This window comes from Aethalodelphis obliquidens, unplaced genomic scaffold, assembly GCF_003676395.1.
Source record: "Aethalodelphis obliquidens isolate GAN/ISIS:26980383/991018 unplaced genomic scaffold, ASM367639v1 scaffold43, whole genome shotgun sequence".
NCBI classification, from domain to species: domain Eukaryota; kingdom Metazoa; phylum Chordata; class Mammalia; order Artiodactyla; family Delphinidae; genus Aethalodelphis; species Aethalodelphis obliquidens.
The window spans coordinates 16,914,645-16,933,915 of record NW_020837987.1 but is presented as its reverse complement, the minus strand read 5'-3'; the positions used below and the strand labels follow the sequence as shown (position 1 = coordinate 16,933,915).

General features: G+C 53.7%; 1 protein-coding gene across 2 annotated transcripts; it reads right to left on the bottom strand.

Annotated features, from left to right (window-relative positions):
* Positions 1-164: 164 nt before the first annotated feature.
* Positions 165-19,154, bottom strand: PRKCG (protein kinase C gamma). Of its 2 annotated transcripts, XM_027080328.1 has the most exons (18): positions 18,566-19,154; positions 18,124-18,155; positions 17,018-17,100; positions 12,729-12,840; positions 12,448-12,579; positions 11,715-11,871; positions 10,919-11,053; positions 10,550-10,637; positions 10,248-10,277; positions 7,922-8,074; positions 7,399-7,587; positions 5,984-6,075; positions 5,830-5,892; positions 5,587-5,725; positions 3,830-3,910; positions 2,632-2,739; positions 1,209-1,349; positions 165-1,113 (listed from the first exon to the last, which is right to left on the bottom strand). In XM_027080328.1, exons 1-18 carry the CDS (start codon positions 18,733-18,735, stop codon positions 925-927), a joined length of 2,094 nt encoding a protein of 697 aa, XP_026936129.1. In that variant the 5' UTR covers positions 18,736-19,154; the 3' UTR covers positions 165-924. The 2 variants fall into 2 exon arrangements, with proteins under 2 accessions (XP_026936129.1, XP_026936130.1); XM_027080329.1 differs by lacking the exon at positions 7,922-8,074 and having other exon boundaries at positions 173-1,113; positions 18,566-18,923.
* Between the last annotated feature and the right edge of the window lie 117 nt (positions 19,155-19,271).

Sequence of the window (19,271 nt, the reverse complement as noted above, 5' to 3'; positions counted from 1 at the left end):
TCTCATGCTGTGGGTATCATCTCTCACTTTATGGGCCTCTGCGTTCTCCCTCTCTCTCTGCAGACCCTTCCTCAGCCTCTGTCTCTGTTTGTTTCTATGTATAGTCGTTGTCCCACCTGCACACCCCCTTCATTCTCCAAGCTTAGAAGAAAACATCCAAACACTTCAGCATCAGCATCCCAAATTTATTCTCCAGCAGCTGTGGCAGGGTGGGAGAGGCAGAGGATTGGGGGTGGGGAGAGACCCCGAGAGTGGCAGGCACTGGGGTAGGGGTTGGGTTCCAAGCAGGACTGGAGAAGCCATGCAGTGGTGGGTTTAGGATGGGGAGTCTAGGACAAAAGCTGACTGAGAACAGCTGGGGAGAGAATCCTCCATACATCCCAGGAATCCCCAGAGTGTAGAAGAGGGGCACTGGAGCACAGAGGCACAGCTTCCCACTTACTCCAGAATGGAGTGGAGGTAGGTGGGGCCTCGGGGGGGGGGGGGTTGTCCTGAAATCCCAGTCTGAAACAGCCCGCCCTGTGACGCTATTTCCCAGAAATAAGAAAGAAGAAGAAGAAGAGGCATAGATTCTACCAAGATGGAGTCTAGAACTCCTTGGAGTTGGGATGGTGTTGGTGGCTCTGTAACTTGGTGGAGCGGAATCCAGAACACTGAGGCAGGTCAGAATCTAGGGCTCAGCCCAGCAGAATCTAGAACACGGTAAGACTCCAGAGATTGTATGCAGTTTAGAATGTATGCAGTTTAGAACGCTTGGGAGGGGCATCTGGAACCCGGGGCAGGGAGGGGGAGGGCAGAGGCCAGAACGTTGGGGAGCAAGATCTAGAATTGGAGAGGGGGTGGTGAAGTAGGGGGCGCGTGAGGTAGGGGTAAGGCTGGCGCGGCGGAGGGAGCCATGGGGACACCTAGTGGCGGCAGGTGAGATTACATGACTGGCACAGGTGCTGGGCTGATGGGGCTGCGGGCATCCGGGTGCACGAAATCCGGGTTGACATAGGTGAAGCCTTGGAATTCGGTTTGGTCGATGCTGGCCAGAACTAGGCGGTCTGGGGGAGTCAACGCTGGCGCCGCCCGCGTGAAGAACTTGTCGAAGTTCTCGCCGCTGCGGCCACACTGTGGGAAACACCGGGAGGGAAACATGAAGTACTGGAGCTCATGGATATTCCACCCTCTAGGGGCCAAGATTTCGTTCCCAGAAGGTGACTGACCGGGCGGGGTCTGAAAGGAGGCGCGATCTCTAATCGTTCCAGCCGTTCCCAGTCGATCCAACGGAAAAAGCCATGAGCTCGGATGGTGGGTTCTCCATCTGGCCCCGAGCCCAGGCGCTTTGCTGGGTGCTTGGTTAGGAACTGTAGGAAACACAGAGAGAGACGGACAGACATACAGAGTCCCGGACAGGGAGGCCCAGAGAACGACAGAGAGAAAGGAAGACAAGGAAGGAGGAACAGAGAGACAAGCATAGAGATCCAGAAAGAGAAGAATGGGGGGGGGGGGGGGGCGGGGGGAGATGGGACAGAGATGGGGCGAGGGAGTGGAAAGAAGAAAGGGAGAGAGAAAGAGGAAGAGGGGGAATAAATGAGATGGGGTAGATGAAACCCGGATCCAGAGACCCAGGGAGAGACAAAGAAAGAAGCAAAATTAGGGTGTGAGGGTATGAGGGGCGGAGAAACCCAGAAAGAGAGGAAGGGAAACGGAAAGAATCCCAGATGGGGGATGGAGGGAGAGAAGGAAAGAGGGAAAGTGTCAGAGAGGGAGAAGCGGGGAGAGAGAGGAGATTGAAGACCCAGAGAAAGGGGGGAATAGAGATCCAGAGAGAGGAGGAGACTCAGAGGGAGGACAGATACCCAGAGAAGGTAAGAGACAAGCAGGGGCAGGGGTGGGGGGAGACAAAGGTCCAGAAGGAGAAGAGGATGGAGACCCAGGAGACAAATGCCCAGAGAGAGGGATGAAGACCCCATATGAGGGCGGAGACTCAGAGAAAGGGGAGACAGAGACCCAGAGAGAGGAGAACAAAGATGCAAAAGGGGGACAGAGATTCCCGAAGGACACAGAAAAAAAGGTAGCAACACAGAAAGCCCCATGATATGTAGATGGAGGCAGCGGGATGAGACAGAAGCCCAGAGAGAGATAGTCAGAGAGACGTGGAGACGGGAGCTAGAAGCAGAAATGTCCTAACATCTGTTGAACAGCTGCTATAGGCTAGTCTCTTCCTCCTGCCTTAACTCCACGACCCCAGAGAAGGAGACTGAGGCTCCCAGAGTTTTGGTGACTTGCCCAACCGAGATCCCGCAGGAAGAAAAGTGGCAGGAGTTAGGTTCACCTGACCCAGCCAGTGCAGGAGAGGCAAGCCTTGGCCTTCCAGCACTTCCTGCCATGAGCTGGGGAGAGGAGCTAGCACAGGAGGACAGGATAGAGGCCATCCTTGGACTGCAGGTGGCAGCAGGGCAGTATGTTATTGTTCTAACAAAATCTCTGTATTACATAAATTTTTTCAGCGGACGGGAGTAAAGCAACTTGAGGAACGGGTGCCTTTTCCTAAGGTGCACGTAGACAATGTGTGGGCAGCCCTGGACAGCAGCAGTGGGGCGTGTGGCTTATGGGTCTGGAGAATCTAGGAGTTAGGTCTCTCACCCCCTTGCAGATGGCCACAGCTTCCCGGGAAAGCGACTTGGGGTAGGTGACAGTTTGTTCCATGATGGACTGGAACAGTTCCTCCTCGTCTTCCCCATCAAATGGGGGCTAAGGAAGTAGAGAGGGTAGTCAGAGACTTGGCAAACTACCTGGCCGCACCTTCCACACCCTCACTGCCCACCATGAACACAGCCCACCCCTGGGCGCCCAAATTCCTAGGGAAAAATTTGACCAAACCGCAAAAGCTGTATCTTTCACACTTTCAGACTCTGTTGTTTTCTATCTCAGATGCTTCAGCTCTCTGCACCTCTTTGAGGTTCTGTCTCTCTTTCTCTGCTACGTAAATTGGCAGGGTATTAATTAGGCAACGTGTCATTTAAATAGAAGAGAGAAAAACTGCAGGAAAAGCTGTAAAAGCATTCTCCCGGTTGGATGAGTGGCCTCCAGTCTTCTGGGATTAGCAGAAGCAGTACCCAGGCAAAGCTTCTTAATGTGAAGTCTAGGGCGTCTGTTTACACCATTGAGGGGGGCCATGAATTTGGATGGGAAAAAACATGCATCTTTATTCTTTAAAATCTAAAACAAATTCAGCATTCATGGCAATTATAGGAAACAAACCCAAATAGTGGTAACTGTCACTTCATCACCAATGGAAATCACAGATATTTTCTTAGCACCTAAGAGTTGCAAATATCTCAAAAAATCAGTCATCTCTACTTCAAAATTACTGGTAGACCTTCCTATTTACTTCCTATTCCTGTGAGATATTACCATTTACTTCATTAGTAGGATATCACATATAGGTCCATATTCTAATATGTTTAGACAACCGTACACATTTAAATTTATTTAGTTGGTTAAATTACTCAATTAAACCTTTAACATTTTGATAACCATATTTCAACATGATTGGCTTCTTTTGTAATGCTATTATCTTACTTCATGCATTTAAAAACATTGTTCTGAGAAGGGGGTCCGTGACACAAGAAAAGTGAGGAACCCCTAGCCTGTGGGAAGATAATGCTTCAGGACCACGGAGAGCGCTCTCCTATCTGGCTGACCTTCCCCACAGCTTCTTATTAGCCTACAGACGGACATCCCTTCCTGACCGGCTCCTCCTGAGATGATGGCCATGTAACAGGTGGCACCCCATCCATGTTGCCTTTAGTCAAACCAGCCTCTCCCCACCTTCCCTTACCTGCCCCGCCAGCATCTCATACAGCAGGACCCCAAAGGACCACCAGTCGACAGACTTCCCATATGGCTGGTAGGCAATGATCTAGCAGGGGAGGAAGGAAGGCAAGGGATTAGGATTTGTGATTCAAGAAACCTAGGGCCCCTCTGGCTTCACCGCCTGGGAACCCTACCCACTTTAAATGTTTTCAGCACAAACTTTTCCCATTCAGAATACTTTGGCTCCATCCTCTGGAAAATTTGGGAAACAAACTCTACCTACTTGGAACATTCCTTTGGTCCCAAATATAAAGACTATCTGAAGACCAAGTCGCAAGTTCCACGCATCCGGAATATCTAGGTAACTGGACTCTCTCCTTACAATATCAGGTGCATAGGGCAGAATTTCAGAGACCAGAGAGTCTTAAATCTGGACACATATCAGATTCTTCTAGGGGACTGTTTTTTGGTTTTTGTAAAAAATAAAATTAATTAATTAATTTTGGCTGTGTTGGGTCTTCGTTGCGGTGCGCAGGCTCCTCATTGTGGTGGCTTCTCTTGTTGTGCAGCATGGACTCTAGGCGCACGGGCTTCAGTAGCTGTGGCATGTGGGCTCAGTAGTTGTGGCTCGCGGGCTCTAGAGCACAGGCTCAGTAATTGTGGTGCACGGGCTTAGTTGCTCCGCGGCACGAGGGATCTTCCCGGACCAGGGCTCGAACCCGTGTCCCCTGAATTGGCAGGCGGATTCTTTGGCTATGTTGGGTCTTCGTTGCTGTGCGCAAGCTTTCTCTAGTTGCGGCGAGTGGGGGCTACTCTTCCTTTCAGTGCGCGGGCTTCTCATTGCGGTGGCCTCTCCCGTTGCAGAGCACGGGCTCTAAGGTGTGAGGGCTTCAGTAGTTGTGGCACACGGGCTCTAGAGCGCAGGCACACGGGCTTAGTTCCTCCGTGGCATGTGGAATCTTCTCGGACCAGGGCTCGAACCCGTGCCCCCTGCATTGGCAGGCGATTCTTACCCACTGCGCCACCAGGGAAGCCCTGGCAGGCGGATTCTTAACCACTGCGCCACCAGGGAATTCCTAGGGGACTGTTTAAAGAGAGATGTCCCCAGCCCTGAAGAATCCCAGCCACAATAGGCCAGAGGCAGAGGCAGGAAGATGTGTGTATGTTTCAAAATCTCCCCAGGTGATTCTGATTACCAGCTATGTTTTGAAACCACTGGCATTGGTTACTTGGGCACTATCATAGAATCGCCAGGAAAGATCAGGAAGGGCACCACCAACCCCACCTCCTCCATCAAGTGAGAGGTCAGGACGTGCTCTCAGTCTATGTATATACAGTTAGATCATTAGCTTCACCCCCCCGCAACAAAATCAGAGCATACTCTGCCCACTTGAAATATTCAGGGGACACCCTCCACATGCCTAATGTTCTGGGGGATGGGGCCCACCCACTCAGAGTACACCAGAAATCATCTCCACCTTCTTAGAACAGTCCAGTAACAGGCCCTGTTCTCCTAGAATCCCTAGAGCTGGTCCTTCTCTTTTCGAACATTCACCCACAGGTCCCCCCACTTTGCCTATTTAGAGACTCAGCTCCGCCCACTTACAACGCTCCGCCCACTTACAACGCTCCGCCAGAGCCTCTCTTTGCTGCTTGCTGTCGGAACCCCCACGACCCAGGTAAAGACCCCAGGGTCAAGTCCCCATACTCTGAATACTGGACGACCAGCCACACCTACTCAGTGAATTGGGAGGGCACCAAGAGCAGTGGAGGCAGGATTACCTCGGGGGCTATGTAGTCTGGGGTCCCACAGAAGGTGCGAGTTGTGGTCCCGGGGAAGACGTTCTCCTTACACATGCCAAAGTCAGTGATTTTGATGTGTCCTTCAGCATCCAGCATCACGTTGTCCAGTTTCAGGTCCCTGGGGGTGGGAAGGGTACAGTTCAACGGGCTGGAGCCTTAAGCTCAAATTCCTTCTCTTCTGGGGGTCTGATTCCCTCCCCTGAAAGGCCTGGGACTGCTCACCGATAGATGATGCCCTGATTGTGAAGGAAGAAGAGGCCGATGGCGATTTCTGCTGCGTAGAACCTGGAGGTGGAGGTGGGGAGTCAGAAGGCCAGAGACTGGAGCCCACTCCCTTCCACCTTCCCTCTACCCTCCTCTCTTGGCCAAGACTCACGCTGCATGGGGCTCCTTAAACTTGCCCAGCTGCTGAATGTGGTACATCAAGTCGCCCCCAGTGACATACTCCATCACAAAATACAGGCGATCCTGGGGAGGAGTGGACGGGACTTAGAGGCAAGGACACGCCCACCAGGGGTTGGAAACGTCCATCCCTGCCCACTTGAGACAAAGGCTCTGGATCCACCCAATCAGAAATCCAGAGCAACTGTCTGTGCCCACAGGGAGGCCCCGAAGATTCTCAACGGGCCACCGCAGAATCTCCACCCACCCCATCCCCTGTTACTCCAAACTGTCGGGTGTTCCGGTCCTCCATTCTCGGAATTTAGGATTGAGGCCCACCATTTGCTTGAAATCCCTGGGATACTGAAACCTCTTTCCACACCCACTCACATGCATATGCAATCATGGCCACCTGTTAGGAACCAAAGTTGTTCAGGCCTCACTAGCAAATGATAGTAATTTTTAATTTATTTTATTTTTATTTTTTTGGCCGTGCCGTGCCACTTGCAGGATCTTGGCTCCCCGACCGGGGATTGAACCTGGGCCCCCTGCAGTGGAAGCGTGGAGTCCTAACCACTGGACCACCAGGGAATTCCCGATACAGTACTAATTTTTAAAAAACTCCAGGAAGGGGACTTCCCTGGTAGCGCAGTGGTTAAGAATCTGCCTGCCAATGCAGGGGACACGGGTTCGAGCCCTGGTCCGGGAAGATCCCACATGCCATGGAGCAACTAAACCTGTGTGCCACAACTGCTGAAGCCCGCGCACCTAGAGCCCATGCTCCACGACAAAAGAAGCCACCGCGATGAGAAGCCCGCGCACCGCAACGAAGAGTGGCCCCCGCTCGCGGCAACTAGAGAAAGCCCATGTGCAGCAATGAAGACCCAATGCAGCCAAAAATAAATAAATAAATGAATAAAAATTTAAACAAAACAAAACCTCCAGGAAGCTGGCTACGCCCACTCAGAGCTCTTGGAAGTAGAGTCACGTTCTCTCTAACCCCTGACAGTTGTCCCATTCCACAGCCTTCGGGAAACACCCTGTTTCTGACAAGTCCTTAACTCAGAATCCAAGAGTGACCACCTCACCACTCAGAGCCCACTTGCAGGCATGCTCACTTAGAAGACATTCTCCACGAATTCTTTTACTCCAGAAGCCCTAACTCAAAAAACACCCACTCAAGACCTAGGGGATTCAGGCCACTCCCACGCAGGATCCTAGCCTCGTGGCCACGCCCTCCAGGGGCACCTGCATTCTGGCCACGCCCACTGAGGAGCCCGCCACACCCAATCAGAGTTCACAGGGTTCTTCCGCCTTGCCAAAAACTCAGAATCTCAAAGCAAATGCTTGATACATCCAGTGGGGATGAGGCAGGGCTCCTGAGCCGGCCTCTGCCACCTCCTTTCTTACCGGGGTCTGGAAAGTGGAGTGAAGCTGGGTGAGAAAGTGGGGCCGGCCTCCGGGGCCTCGACCCCCCAGGGCTAACACGCGTTTCTCCACCAGGGTGCAGTCCACGTCGTCATCCTGGACAATCACGTCTTTCTTCAGGATCTTGATGGCATAGAGCTCATCGGAGCCCCTGCGCTCGGCCAGCATCACCTAGGGGCAGAGGCGGGAAAGGCCCAGTCCATCTTGGGAACCAGAGGTGCGGGTCCCTACCCCTCCCTTTCAAGGACACAAACGAATGGGAGTCCCAGGTCCTCCCTCTCCCTCTCAGGGGACCAGATGCCCTGACTTTGCCAACTACTCCCTCAGAGAAAGTAGCCACATCTTTATGCCTCTCCTCTCCAGGAACTCAAGAGACCCCATCAAACTCTCTTTGGGGACTCAGTAGCCTAGTTCCCTCCCCCCTGCACTTCAGCTCTAAGAACCAGAAACCTGAGCCCCACCCCCAGACATTCTCCCCCTTCTCCCAGAGCCCCAGGAATCCAACCTTCCCAAAACTGCCTTTTCCTAGAACCATGAGGAAGCTGAAGTCAGAGATGTGCAGACGTCCAGGGCTTGCCCCGAAGAAACAGCGCTTGGAGTCAGTGGGACTAGGAGATGGGGAGGGGATGGGAGAGGAAGAAGGACCCATCCGCACCCTCTGTGAGAAAGGGGAGAGATCCAAAGCTAGTCAGGCCCCAGAAGGGGATAAGGAGGTGCCCCTCAGAGAGACAGCACCCAAGAACGAAAGGGACGGGGAGAGATGGAAAGATGGAGAGAGAAAAAAAGTTGTCTCCACCCCCCTCTCTGGCTTAAGAACTTTCTCTGATTTCCCGTAGCCTGGAGGGTTTATTATTCAACTAGCACTTAGATAGCTTACTATATGCCATTGATCCTCCAGGAGACCCTTGTCACCCACCCCACCCCCCCATTTTAGAGACGATGGCACAGAGACATTAAGTAACTTGCCCGAAGTCACACAGCAGGTAAAAAACAGAGCCAGAAATCAACGTCCATTAAAGTCAGAGAGTGTGTCTCCCTCCTCTCTGTTTTTCTACCATCACCCAGCACATGACTTGGGTCTCAGCAGGAGTGTGTTGAGTGGATGAAGGTCTCAGGAGATAAGTGCTGAATGCACAACCTGTTGTTCTATGTTCAGAGCACACCCAGAACCTGAACACCTTTACCATCATTGTCCCCTGGGCGAAGCCACTGGCAACTCCCCTCTGGGCCTTCACAATAGCCTTCTTCCCCCTTCCACCATCTCTTCTTGACACAGAGGCAGTTATCTTGCCCAAATAGAAATCATCTCAGGCCACCTCCAATGCCCTCCCATCTCACTTGGTTTAAAAGCCAAAATCCTTCCAATAAATGACGAGGCTACCCCCACCCCTTCTCTCTCTGACTCCATCTCCTACTTCTTCCCACCCTCATCCCTCATCCCTCCCTCTGCTCCAGCCTCACTGCTGGTCTGGGCCCACCTCAGGGCCTTTGCATGTGATCTTCCCTCCACCTGGAAGGCTTTCCACTATCCTCACAGCTCACTATTTCATCTCCTTTATGTCTTTGCCCAAAGGTCACTTTCTCAGTGAAGGCTTCTCTGCTTATTGCTACTAAAATCTCAAAAGGGCTTCCCTGGTGGCGCAGTGGTTGAGAGTCCGCCTGCTGATGCAGGGGACACGGGTTGGTGCCCCGGTCCGGGAAGATCCCACGTGCCGTGGAGCGGCTGGGCCCGTGAGCCATGGTCGCTGAGCCTGCGCGTCCGGAGCCTGTGCTCCGCAACAGGAGAGGCCACAACGGTGAGAGGCTCACGTACCGCAAAAAAAAAAAAAAAATCTCAAAAAACAGCACTCCCTATCCTCTTTAGCATTTATTTTTCTCCACAATCACATATCACCTTCTGACATAGGCTCATTCACTCCTTTATTTTGTTGAATGCCTTCCAAGTGTAAGCCCCACGAGGGCAGGAGGTTGTCTTTCTCTCTCTCTCTCTCTCCCCCTCTCTCTCTCTCTCTTTCTCTCTCTCTCTCTCTCTTGTTTTCTGCTCTATCCCCAGTGATTAGAACCATGCACACAGAGGGCTCAACAAAATGTTTTTTTAAAGAATAAATGGGAGAGAGAGAGAGAACGAGCGCATTATTCCTTCCTTGACCTGGAAATCTCGTCTCCCTGTCCTTTGCCTGGGGAATCCTGCACTTCCTGTCTACGAACTTTTCTCTGACTCCCCCAGGTCCTGCCAGAGGCTTAGGACTCCCTAGTGCCTGAAGCCATCTCCATGATCAAACACACTCCTTCTCTATCTGTAACTTTCTCCTATATTGAAAAGAGGAGCTCCCCAGGGAATGGCCTGATTCTACTCCCAAAATAGGGCTTGGTTTACATAAAACCTCAGGAAATAGGTGTTCAGTAAGTCAAAAAACCAATGGAGGAGAGAAAGGCACAGTGATAAATAGGCAGAAAAACTCAAGGAGCAATTCAGGTGTCACCTCCTTAGGGAAGTCCTCCCTGACCACCTCCACCCCAACCCCCTGGCCCCAGGCTGGGGTTAGTGCCTCCTCTATGCTTCTTTGTTCCCTGGGCTACCTCTAATTTAGCACATCATCCTGGAATCTGAGTATCTGTGACTGTGTCCCTACCTTGAGGAGTTGCCTGCGGGTCAGATTCGGCTCTGGAGAGCTAGGATTACTCAGCAAACACAAGACCTGCCACCAAGTATGTGCTCAACCCATGTGTGTGGAAATGAAGACAGATGTTGGAGGAGAGAGAGGTGGGGGGACGGATACAGACCACAGGAAAGGAAACTGTCTCCATTCCAGGCCTCCAGCTCTGCTCACCTCGTACAGTTCCAGGGGGTAGTTACAGGCCTGGGGGAGAAGAAAGCCAGAGTCAGAGCCCCCAGAGAGGTAGGAGATTGCCCTAAAGCAGGGGATGGGGGTCCCCAGACCCCCAAGCCAGGGGGATGGATAGGAGCTCTAATTTCCAGCAGTGCCCTAGAAGACCAGAAAGAACTCCAGGGCTTTCTGGGAATTTTAGTCCCAGGGCCAGTGGGCAACGAGCGATGGAGTTTGGGAAAGGCCAGCTCTGAACTGTGGGTGACTGGGCTGGGCTCCTTGTGGGGAAGCCGGGGTCTGGGTACCTCAAACTTCTGGAGGAGGCTGCAGTTGTCAGCATCAGCCACTGGCACATTGTAATATTCGCCCTCCTCCTGGTTCAGTAACTTGTACCTGACACACAGACGGAGACCAGAGGCGGGCAGGAGGAGGGGAGACGGACGGGGAGGGGGGTACCCGCGGGAGCGGCAGTGACATCAGACGGGGGGAAGAGACAGAGAGACGGAGAAGGAGAGAGAAAGAGTGAGATAAGGAGAGAGGGGCGGGGGAAAGAGAGAAAGAAGCACAGGGAGGTAGAAAAGATAGTGCCCTAGAGAAGAGGGACCACCCAAGGAAGTTGATGCAGATGCAGGGGCCCCGCCCCCAGCCCCGCCCGGCCCCGCCCCCGCCCTCACCAGCCGTCCACGGGAACCTTGAGCAGCTCCGAGACGCCAAAGGACATGGCACCCATGAAGTCGTTGCGGGAAGTCCGGTCCCAGTCCCACACCTCCACGCTGAGCCGGCGCTCCACGTCCCCCGGCTTCAGGTTGCTGCGGGAAGGGAGTGGCACAATGAGGGGCCCGGCTCTTGGCTGCCCACCTTTCCGCCCTGGGGAAGAGCAGGCAAACCCGGGGAGCTGGGGGGCCTGTTTCCTGCTCTGTAAATTGTTTTGCCACCCCAGGTCCTGCCGAAGAGCGTCTCTCTCCCTGTCTGGGCCCTAAGTAAACCTAGACAGCTCTCAGTCTCCCTCCCTCCCTGGCTCTTCCCCATCTCTGTCTCCCGGCCTTTCTCTCCAGGCCTCTCCTTTTCACGGGGCCCCTCTCCTCCCTCCAGATCTGTCCGTCTGTCTTTCTGTCAGTTGGCTTCTCTTTCCCTCCCTGCCACCCACCCATCGCCATTCCTTCTGTGTTTCTCTTTGGGTTTATGTCTCTTCTTCTGAGTTGCAGGGTCTGTCTACCTCTCTCTCGGATCCCTGTCTCATTCTAAAGCGGTGAGCTTTGATGGAGATCAAACACACAGATGTCTGTCTCTCGCCTTCTGTATCTCTGTCCCTCTCCCTCAACCACTTCATTTTCTTCTCCCACCACCTTCTTCTGCCCTTTTTGGGATTCCCCCAATGCTAACACCTGCTCTCTGGGGTGTTCTGGGCCACCAGGACCCTCAGATCATTCTCTATCAGTAATTACAGCCTCCCCTGCACCCGAGGCTCACAACACAAAGGTCTCGTTCCACACAGGGTTTAGCGTGGCTTTCACCGTCCGGGTCTTCTGTTTTGTCAAATTCCGAGGATCTGGGATGAGCTTCAGTTTCACATAGGGATCAGACAGACCATTGGGGTCCATTGGGATGAGGTTACGGGCCTCGCCAACTGAGCGGGGAGGGGAAGGAGGGTAGATGGGGTTAGAGATCCAGGAAGAAGCCCCCGAGCCTTCCCCCAGCCAGCACTCAAGAATTCCAATCTCTCCGCAGCCTCTCTCAAGACCCAGGTGTTTTTGATCTTTTACTTCTCCAGTGCCCAGAAGACAGGGCATGAAGCCCTTTCCCCAGCCAGTGACCCAGAAATCAAACCCAAAGACCCTGGCTCCATTAGGACCCAGGAGTCGGGACCCTGGCCATATCACCACTAGTAAACCCGAACCTCCTTCGGAACCAGCTCTTCTCTCATTCCCCACCCCCCACCCCTCCACCCCCAGGACCTTGATGCCCAGAACAGCCATTAAGAGGCGCCAGAGGCATGGCTGGAGAAGGGGCCTCGAGCTAGAAGGGGCGCGGCCGAGTGGTGTTCAGCTTTTGCAGGTGGGGTCAGGAGTGTGGGTGCGACCTTCGCGAGGGGCGTGGCCTTTCTGAGTCGGGGGGCGGGGCGGGGTGGGCAGCTCAGGGGAATTCAATCGGTTCCTCACGCTCCGGTAAAGGGGCGGGGCCAGGCGAAGGGGCGGGGTCTCACCCGTGACGTGGATCTCATCCGAAGTGGGAGCTCGGATTTCCAGCTGCAGGCGGCCGCGGCGCTCCGTGTGGTCCACACCGCACAGAGAGGGCACGCTGCGCACACAGCGCCGGTGCACGTTCATCTCGCAGCCTGGGGGGACAGAACTGAGGGTAGCACTTCAGGTCCCGCCCTTAACCCCAGACTCCATTCCCCAGCATTTACCGGAAACCCAGACACTGCACTTTTGCAGGGGCCCCGGAAGCGCCAAGTTCTGGCGGGCGCCGCAAGCGTAGACTCACAGGAGCACTTCATGCCCTGGTGCACCAGCCCGTAAAGGAGGGAGCCACAGTGGTCGCAGAAGGTGGGGCTGCTGTAGCTGTGCAGACGGAACTTGTGCTTGTTCCGGGGATCCTGGGGGTAGGGAGGAGCCGGTCAGAAGGGGTCTGCAGGGCGTCCTAAAAGAACAGCCCCCTGAACTCTTTCTCTTCCGCCCTGCTCTCCCGTCTTCCTGCGGCTCCACCTCACTCATTCACTCTACAATATTTATTGAGCACCTCCTGTGTGCCAGCACGGTTCCTGGTGCCGGGACCCAGCCCTGAGCAAAACAAAGGAAAACTCCTGTCCATGTGGACTTTACTTTCTAATGGAGGGAGAGAGAAAATAAACACGATATGTGAAATATATAGTATTACAGATGGTAATAGGTGCTCTGGACAAAAATGAAGTAGGGAAGGGGACTGTGAAATAGAGTGATCAGGGAAGGTTTCACTAAGAAGGTGGCATTTGGGAAGAACCTGAAGGAAGTGTAGGCTTCCAAAGTCCCATAGTCCCTAATCCCCAACCTTCCACAAGCTGTTCTCCCGAGGACTTGTGGGCCACCATGAACCTCAGATCACTCACTGTCAGCCTCTGTCAATGTCTACCCGCTGATGAGCTGCCTACTCTGAGCCCCCTGTGGGATGGAGAATATGACCTCTCAGTTTTAGGGACCCAGGTGTCCTAAATGAAACATTACGTGTAAACAACAGAGCCGTGTCTGGCATGTTAGATGTGCTCAGTAGCGTTACTGCTGTCATTACTGCCGTGGTTATTATTAGTGATTTTATTGCAGTCCCCACATACCCTTGGGTTTAATCAAGAGCTGGGCCTGGGCTTCCCTGGTGGTGCAGTGGTTGAGAGTCTGCCTGCCGATGCAGGGGACACGGGTTCGTGCCCCGGTCCGGGAAGATCCCACATGCCGCGGAGCGGTTAAGGCCCGTGAGCCATGGCCGCTGAGCCTGCGTGTCCGGAGCCTGTGCTCCACAACGGGAGAAGCCACAACAGTGAGAGGCCCGCGTACCGCAAAAAAAAAAAAAAAAAAAAAAAAAAAAAAGAGCTGGGCCATTTCCCAGCTGCGTGATTTCAGACAAGTAAGTGCCCAATTTTGAGGCTCAGCGCCCTCCTCTGCACAGTGGAAATAAACAATGTATATCTTGAAGAGATGCTAAATGTCGAGTCCAATTAAGCAAGAATTCAAGACACCAATAAAAGCATTCCTCCTTCCACCCTCAGCAATGTCTGAGTGTTAAATAATCTGATATTTGCCTTTTTCTACGAATGCATTGCAAGAGTTATCCCTAGGGTGAAAATTCAGGACATTCTTGGGCTTTCACTTATTTTGCAGTTTAGTGGGGATTCTATTTTGAATTATACTTGGACGGAGGGAGGGTGTTGGCAGGTGCATGTGCTGGACCTCTAAAGATCTTCATCTGACCCTGGCTCAAAGTGTTCCTGCCGCATGAAATGAGATGCTGTGGGTGAAAATTCCCAGCAGGGTACCTGACACAGAAGCTGTTGCGATTATCCTCAAGGTGAAAGTAGCTATTAAAGAGGAGACAGTACTGTGGCTCCAGTTCGAAAGATTAGGGTCCAGATTTTTGACTCTCCCGACCACCCAGCTGTGTGGCCTCCCCCCACACCACCCTTTTTAGAGACTCAGGTTTCCTCCCCATAAAATGGGGCCATGAGCCCTCCCTGAAAGGGTTCTTGTGAAGATTGAATGAAATCATGCTTGTCGAGCCCTGAGCATTTCTTAAGCCCTTGATCTGTGTTGCTGACAACAAGATTAAAAGCTTAGTGCTTCACAAAGGAAAAGAAAGCCAGAGTGATATAGAGGAAAGACCTTGTCCTCTGTTTCCTCATCAGTAATAGTAATAATTTTACAATGATAATAATTAATACTTTGTGTCTGGCTATGTACCAGGTGCTGTCCCAAGTATTTGACTCATTTAGTCCTTAAAACGGTCCTACAAGATGAGGGCATGGTTACCATCCCCATTTTATAGACAAGGAACTCCAGAGATGCAGAGAGGTAAATAAACTTTTGGAAGGTCACAGAACCAATACGCGGTGGAGGTGGGATTCAAGCCCAGGTGTCCTGGCCCAGGAGCCTCGGTCAGATGAGGACAGGAACAATACCTAACCTTACAAGCTGTTAAGCAGATTCAGTCCTATACTATATACAAGATACCTGATGCATGCACGCAATGAGCCCTGGATGACTCAGATGTAGTGTTTGCTGGTGGTGGAGGCAGGCGAGGCAGCCAAATCATAACGTATATAGGTGCTCGTAGACAGTGGTGCTCGATATGTGTTCTCAGAGGTCACATCCTCTACGTAAACTTCAATTTTCTCGACCTGACAAGCTGGCAAAGTGCCTCATGGACTTCCGTGGTGCTCTCCCTCTCTCTCTCATTCTGCCTTTCTCCATCTGCTAATCATAAAACCACCTCCAGCCCTGTGTCAGACCCCGGGCTCTTATCCTGCCTGACTTCCCTGAAAACAAGCCTGGGCGGGGTGCGGGGGGGTGGGGGGCTTCCCGGGCTTCCCTGGTGGCGCAGTGGTTAAGAATCCCCCTGCCAATGCAGGGGACACGGGTTCGAGCCCTGGTCCGGGAAGATCCCACATGCCGCAGAGCAACTAAGGCCGTGTGTCACGACTACTGAGCCTGCGCTCTAGAGCCCACGAGCCACAGCTACTGAGCCCACATGCCACAACTACTGAAGCCCGCGGGCCTAGAGCCCGTGCTCCACAACAAGAGAAGCCACCGCAATGAGAAGCCCGCACACCGCAATGAAGAGTAGCCCCCGCTTGCTGCAACTAGAGAAAGTCCGCGCGCAGCAACGAAGACCCAACGCAGCCAAAAATAAATAGATTAAATAAATTAAAAATAAACAAGACTGGGGGCATCTAGACTCATGCTGTCCCACATGGTAGCCCTAACCACAGGTGGCTATTTAAATGGAAATCAGTGGATAAACAACAAGTTCCTAATGTATAGCAAAGGGAACTATATTCAATATCCTGCGATAAACCATAATGGAAAAGAATATTAAAAAAGAATGTATATATGTGTATAACTGAGTTACAGCAAGAGATTGGCATAACGTTGTAAATCGACTATACTTCAATAAAAAAATAAATAAATTGAAATCAATTCAAATTAAATGGGGTTTAAATTTCTGTCCCTCGGCAGTTAGCTGTGGTGGCTGGCAGCTGGATGGCGAAGATACAGAACGCTTCCATCATTGCAGAAAGTTCTATTGGTCAACACTGGACGGTGAGCCTCATTATATAGAGGAGGAAACTGAGGCTCAGGGAGAAGAGCCCCACAGCCAGAAAGAAAGTGAAGGAGGGATCAGGGGTAGGCATGCAAGGTGGGCAGTTCTTGTAAGCCCCTGATGTTGGGGGGCGGGGGGAGGGAGAGAACAGTTGTGTGTATCTGTGTGAGCGCACATGGGGGGATCTGTACATGCACGTGTGTGTCCATACACGGGGGTCTAATATGCATATATGTGTGTGTGTGTGTGTGTGTGTGTGTGTGTGTGTGTACACAGGGGTCTGTATATGCATATATATGTGTGTGTGTGTGTGTGTGTGTGTGCACACACGGGCAGGGTGTCTGAAAATGCACATGTGCATGTGTATGACAGGATCTCTCTGGGCTTCCCTCTCTCAGCACCTCCTAAGCAGTTATCCTTATCTACCATTTTCTATTCTAGTTTCCCTTTCTGGGTATCTACCGCCCCGTCTCTGAGTTTCTGTGTCTCTGTCTCTCCCAGTCTTTCTGGGTCCCCTTTTCCTTCCTCCTGTGTCACTGTCTCTGTTCCATTGCTCTCACTCTCTCTGCCCCAATCTCTCTGTCTGGGTCTCTGTTTTTTTCTGCACCTCTGGGTTCTCTCTCTGTCTCATCTCAGGATCTCGGTGCTTGCATCGATTTCTCTCTCTGTCTCTCTGTCTCTCTCTCTGTCCCTCAGCTCTCTATTTTTTTAATCTCTTGACTCCTGGATCACAGTCCACATCCGTGCTGAGGTCCCCTCACCCCGCCTCCTCTTTGTCCCCCGCCTGGGTCCCCAGCCTGTCTTGGTCCCCTCTCATTCCCCCTTTCCAGGCCAAGGGCAGGGAATCTGGGCCAGACTAGCTCTCCCTATCTCTCCAGCCCCCCTCCCCTCCCAGCCTTAAAAATAGCAGGAGAAATTGGGACGGACGCCGAGGGGGTGAGGGCGGGGGCACAGCCCGAGGAGGAAGAACCAGGTGTCTGGGCACTCACGTCTGTCTGGGGGCCCTTCCCAGCGCCTGGACACTCGAAGGTCACAAATTCGTGGCATCGTCGATGAACCACAAAGCTGCAGACTGAAGGTGAGAATCATAGAGACACAGAGACAGAGAGAGACCCCAATGGACAGAAAATCAGAAACAGAGGAGACCCAGACAGAAAGAAGACCAGGAGAGGAGGATCCCCATAGAGTTCAATACAGAGAAAATCAAAGAGACCTTGACATGCAGAGAGACAGAGACAGAGACACTGGGAGACAGAAATTCAAAACGTGGACCCAAAGAAAGAAACAGAGATGCAGAGAATCACAGAAAAAGAGAAAGCACAGAGAGCCCAATGCATACCCACAGCCAAAGGGAGACAGAGACACAGAGATAGAGAGACAGAGAGAGAGAGACAAAGAGAGAGGAAGACAGAGAAAGAGATGGAGACAGAGAGAAAACAGGATCCCATTGACACAGACCCACAGACTGCGATAAGAAAGCCAGGAGAGAGGCAGGCCAACTAGAAGAGAGGAAACACAGAGAGAGGTCCTCCAACAGAACAGAGAGCATCAACTTGGGCAGAAGTGAGTCTGGGGGCGCCGCTGCCGGTCCGCCCCCCTCCCTGACTCACTCAGTTCTCAGCAAGTAGCAGCTGGTGCTTTAGGACTCGGCCCCCTCTCCCGGCCCCCATAACTGCCGGCCCCACCCGGCCCCCACCCGCCCATCGCCCATCGGTGACCCCACCCGGCCGGCCCCTGCCTAGGACGGTGGTGTTGTCATGGCAACGGCAGGGGGGGCTCTGACTTTGCATCTCCAGCCCCCCTCCCTTCAGCTCCCCTTTTCCAAAATCTCACTGTTCCCATGGCAACAGATTCTCCAAATATCTGTCCCCACCTGGAGCCGGCCGAGGGAGGGGCCCCCAGCACCACCTCCGCGTTGGCCCCGCCGTCAGAGCACCCTCCCCACTGCAGGTTGTGTCTCTGCCACACCCCCCCGCCCAGGGCTCCCCCGCGCCTCTCTGGGGACCAGAGAACACGTGTGTCAAGCAGCCTAGGCTGTGGGGCCCCAGCCTCCACCCTCCTGAGGGTCCTGGGAGTCCAGGTCCCCAGCTCTTACCTTGACATTGCAGGCCCTGTTTTCCAATCCCCCTGTAAGAGTCAAGGATCTGAGGTCAGTGCAGAAAAGGGTACCTGGACCTCTCACCTCTGCCAGTCATAGGAGGCCTCCGTCCTCCCATCCTCCTCCTGCAGGACCCAGGAGTCTGAGCCCCAGCTGCCTCTCCTTTCCAGAACCCGGAAATTCTGGCCCCCCAGTCTCTCTTCTCTCAGACCCAGGAGCCCAGGCCCCCAGCCCCTTCCTTCAGACCCAGAAGTCCAGGGCCCCAGCCCCTCCTCTCTCTGACCCAGGAGTCCAGGCCCTGGCCCCTAGACCCCACCTACCCTAGGGCCAGGAGCCAGGGCTGCAGCCCCCGCTTTCCTCGTCACTGTGGGGTCTGGTGCGTCAGGGGTCTTTAGCACTAGTCTCCTTATCCCTCAGGGACCCAGCCCCCTTCCCTCACCATATGAAGTCAGTGCAGTGGCTGCAGAAGGTTGGCTGCTTGAAGAAGCGAGCGGTGAACTTGTGGCTCTTGACTTCGTGGACCACCTTCTGCCTCAGAGCCCCCTTTCTGCAAAACAGGGGCCGGGGTCCCCCCTCTGAATCGCCTCCGCCGGGGCCCAGGCCTGCCATGGCCCCAGTAACGTAGCAGGGACCAGGATCCTGCCTTTCTCGGGAAACAGGTGGAAAGGCAAGGAGCCGAAAGCTCGGAAGAGCAAAAGAGCCGGCGGGAGATTCCGAGGTGGGAAGGAGAGGGGCGAGGCACCTCCGGAAGCGGAGCGCGCAGGACAGGGAGCGGCACCCCGGGGCGCGCCGGCTCCGCCAGGGGGAGCGGGCGAGTGGGGCGGAGAGCCGAGGGCAAGGGCGCGGAGGAGCCGGAGGCACGGGCGGCGTCGGTGGTGGGAGCTCCAGCTCAGGCACCTGCTGAAATGTGGGAGCCCCGGGTGGGGGGAGGCGTTGCCATGACGACCGAGAGGCGGGGTTTCGGCTTAAAGGCGTCCCCCTCCTTGAGACCTGGGACAAATGCCGTCCCCTCCAACACACACACACGTGCGCACACCCACGCCGGGGGCTGGCTGAAGGGAAGGGACATCCTCCGAGCCGTGCCCTGCCCCCTCCCCAATCTGTCGCCCGGCCCCGTCTTCCTCCCCGACTAGGGTGCCTCGGTG

What these genes read in the sequence shown, in the direction of transcription:
- PRKCG (XM_027080328.1), bottom strand. Translation starts at nt 18,735, where the DNA reads ATGGCAGGCCTGGGCCCCGGCGGAGGCGATTCAGAGGGGGGACCCCGG. An exon ending in ACCCCCTGGAACTGTACGAG is followed by an intron (nt 8,075 to 10,247) that starts GTGAGCAGAGCT and finishes CCTTTCTCACAG; the next exon opens with AGGGTGCGGATGGGTCCTTC. An exon ending in CTCCTTTCAGACCCCGCCCG is followed by an intron (nt 1,114 to 1,208) that starts GTCAGTCACCTT and finishes TGTTTCCCACAG; the next exon opens with TGTGGCCGCAGCGGCGAGAA.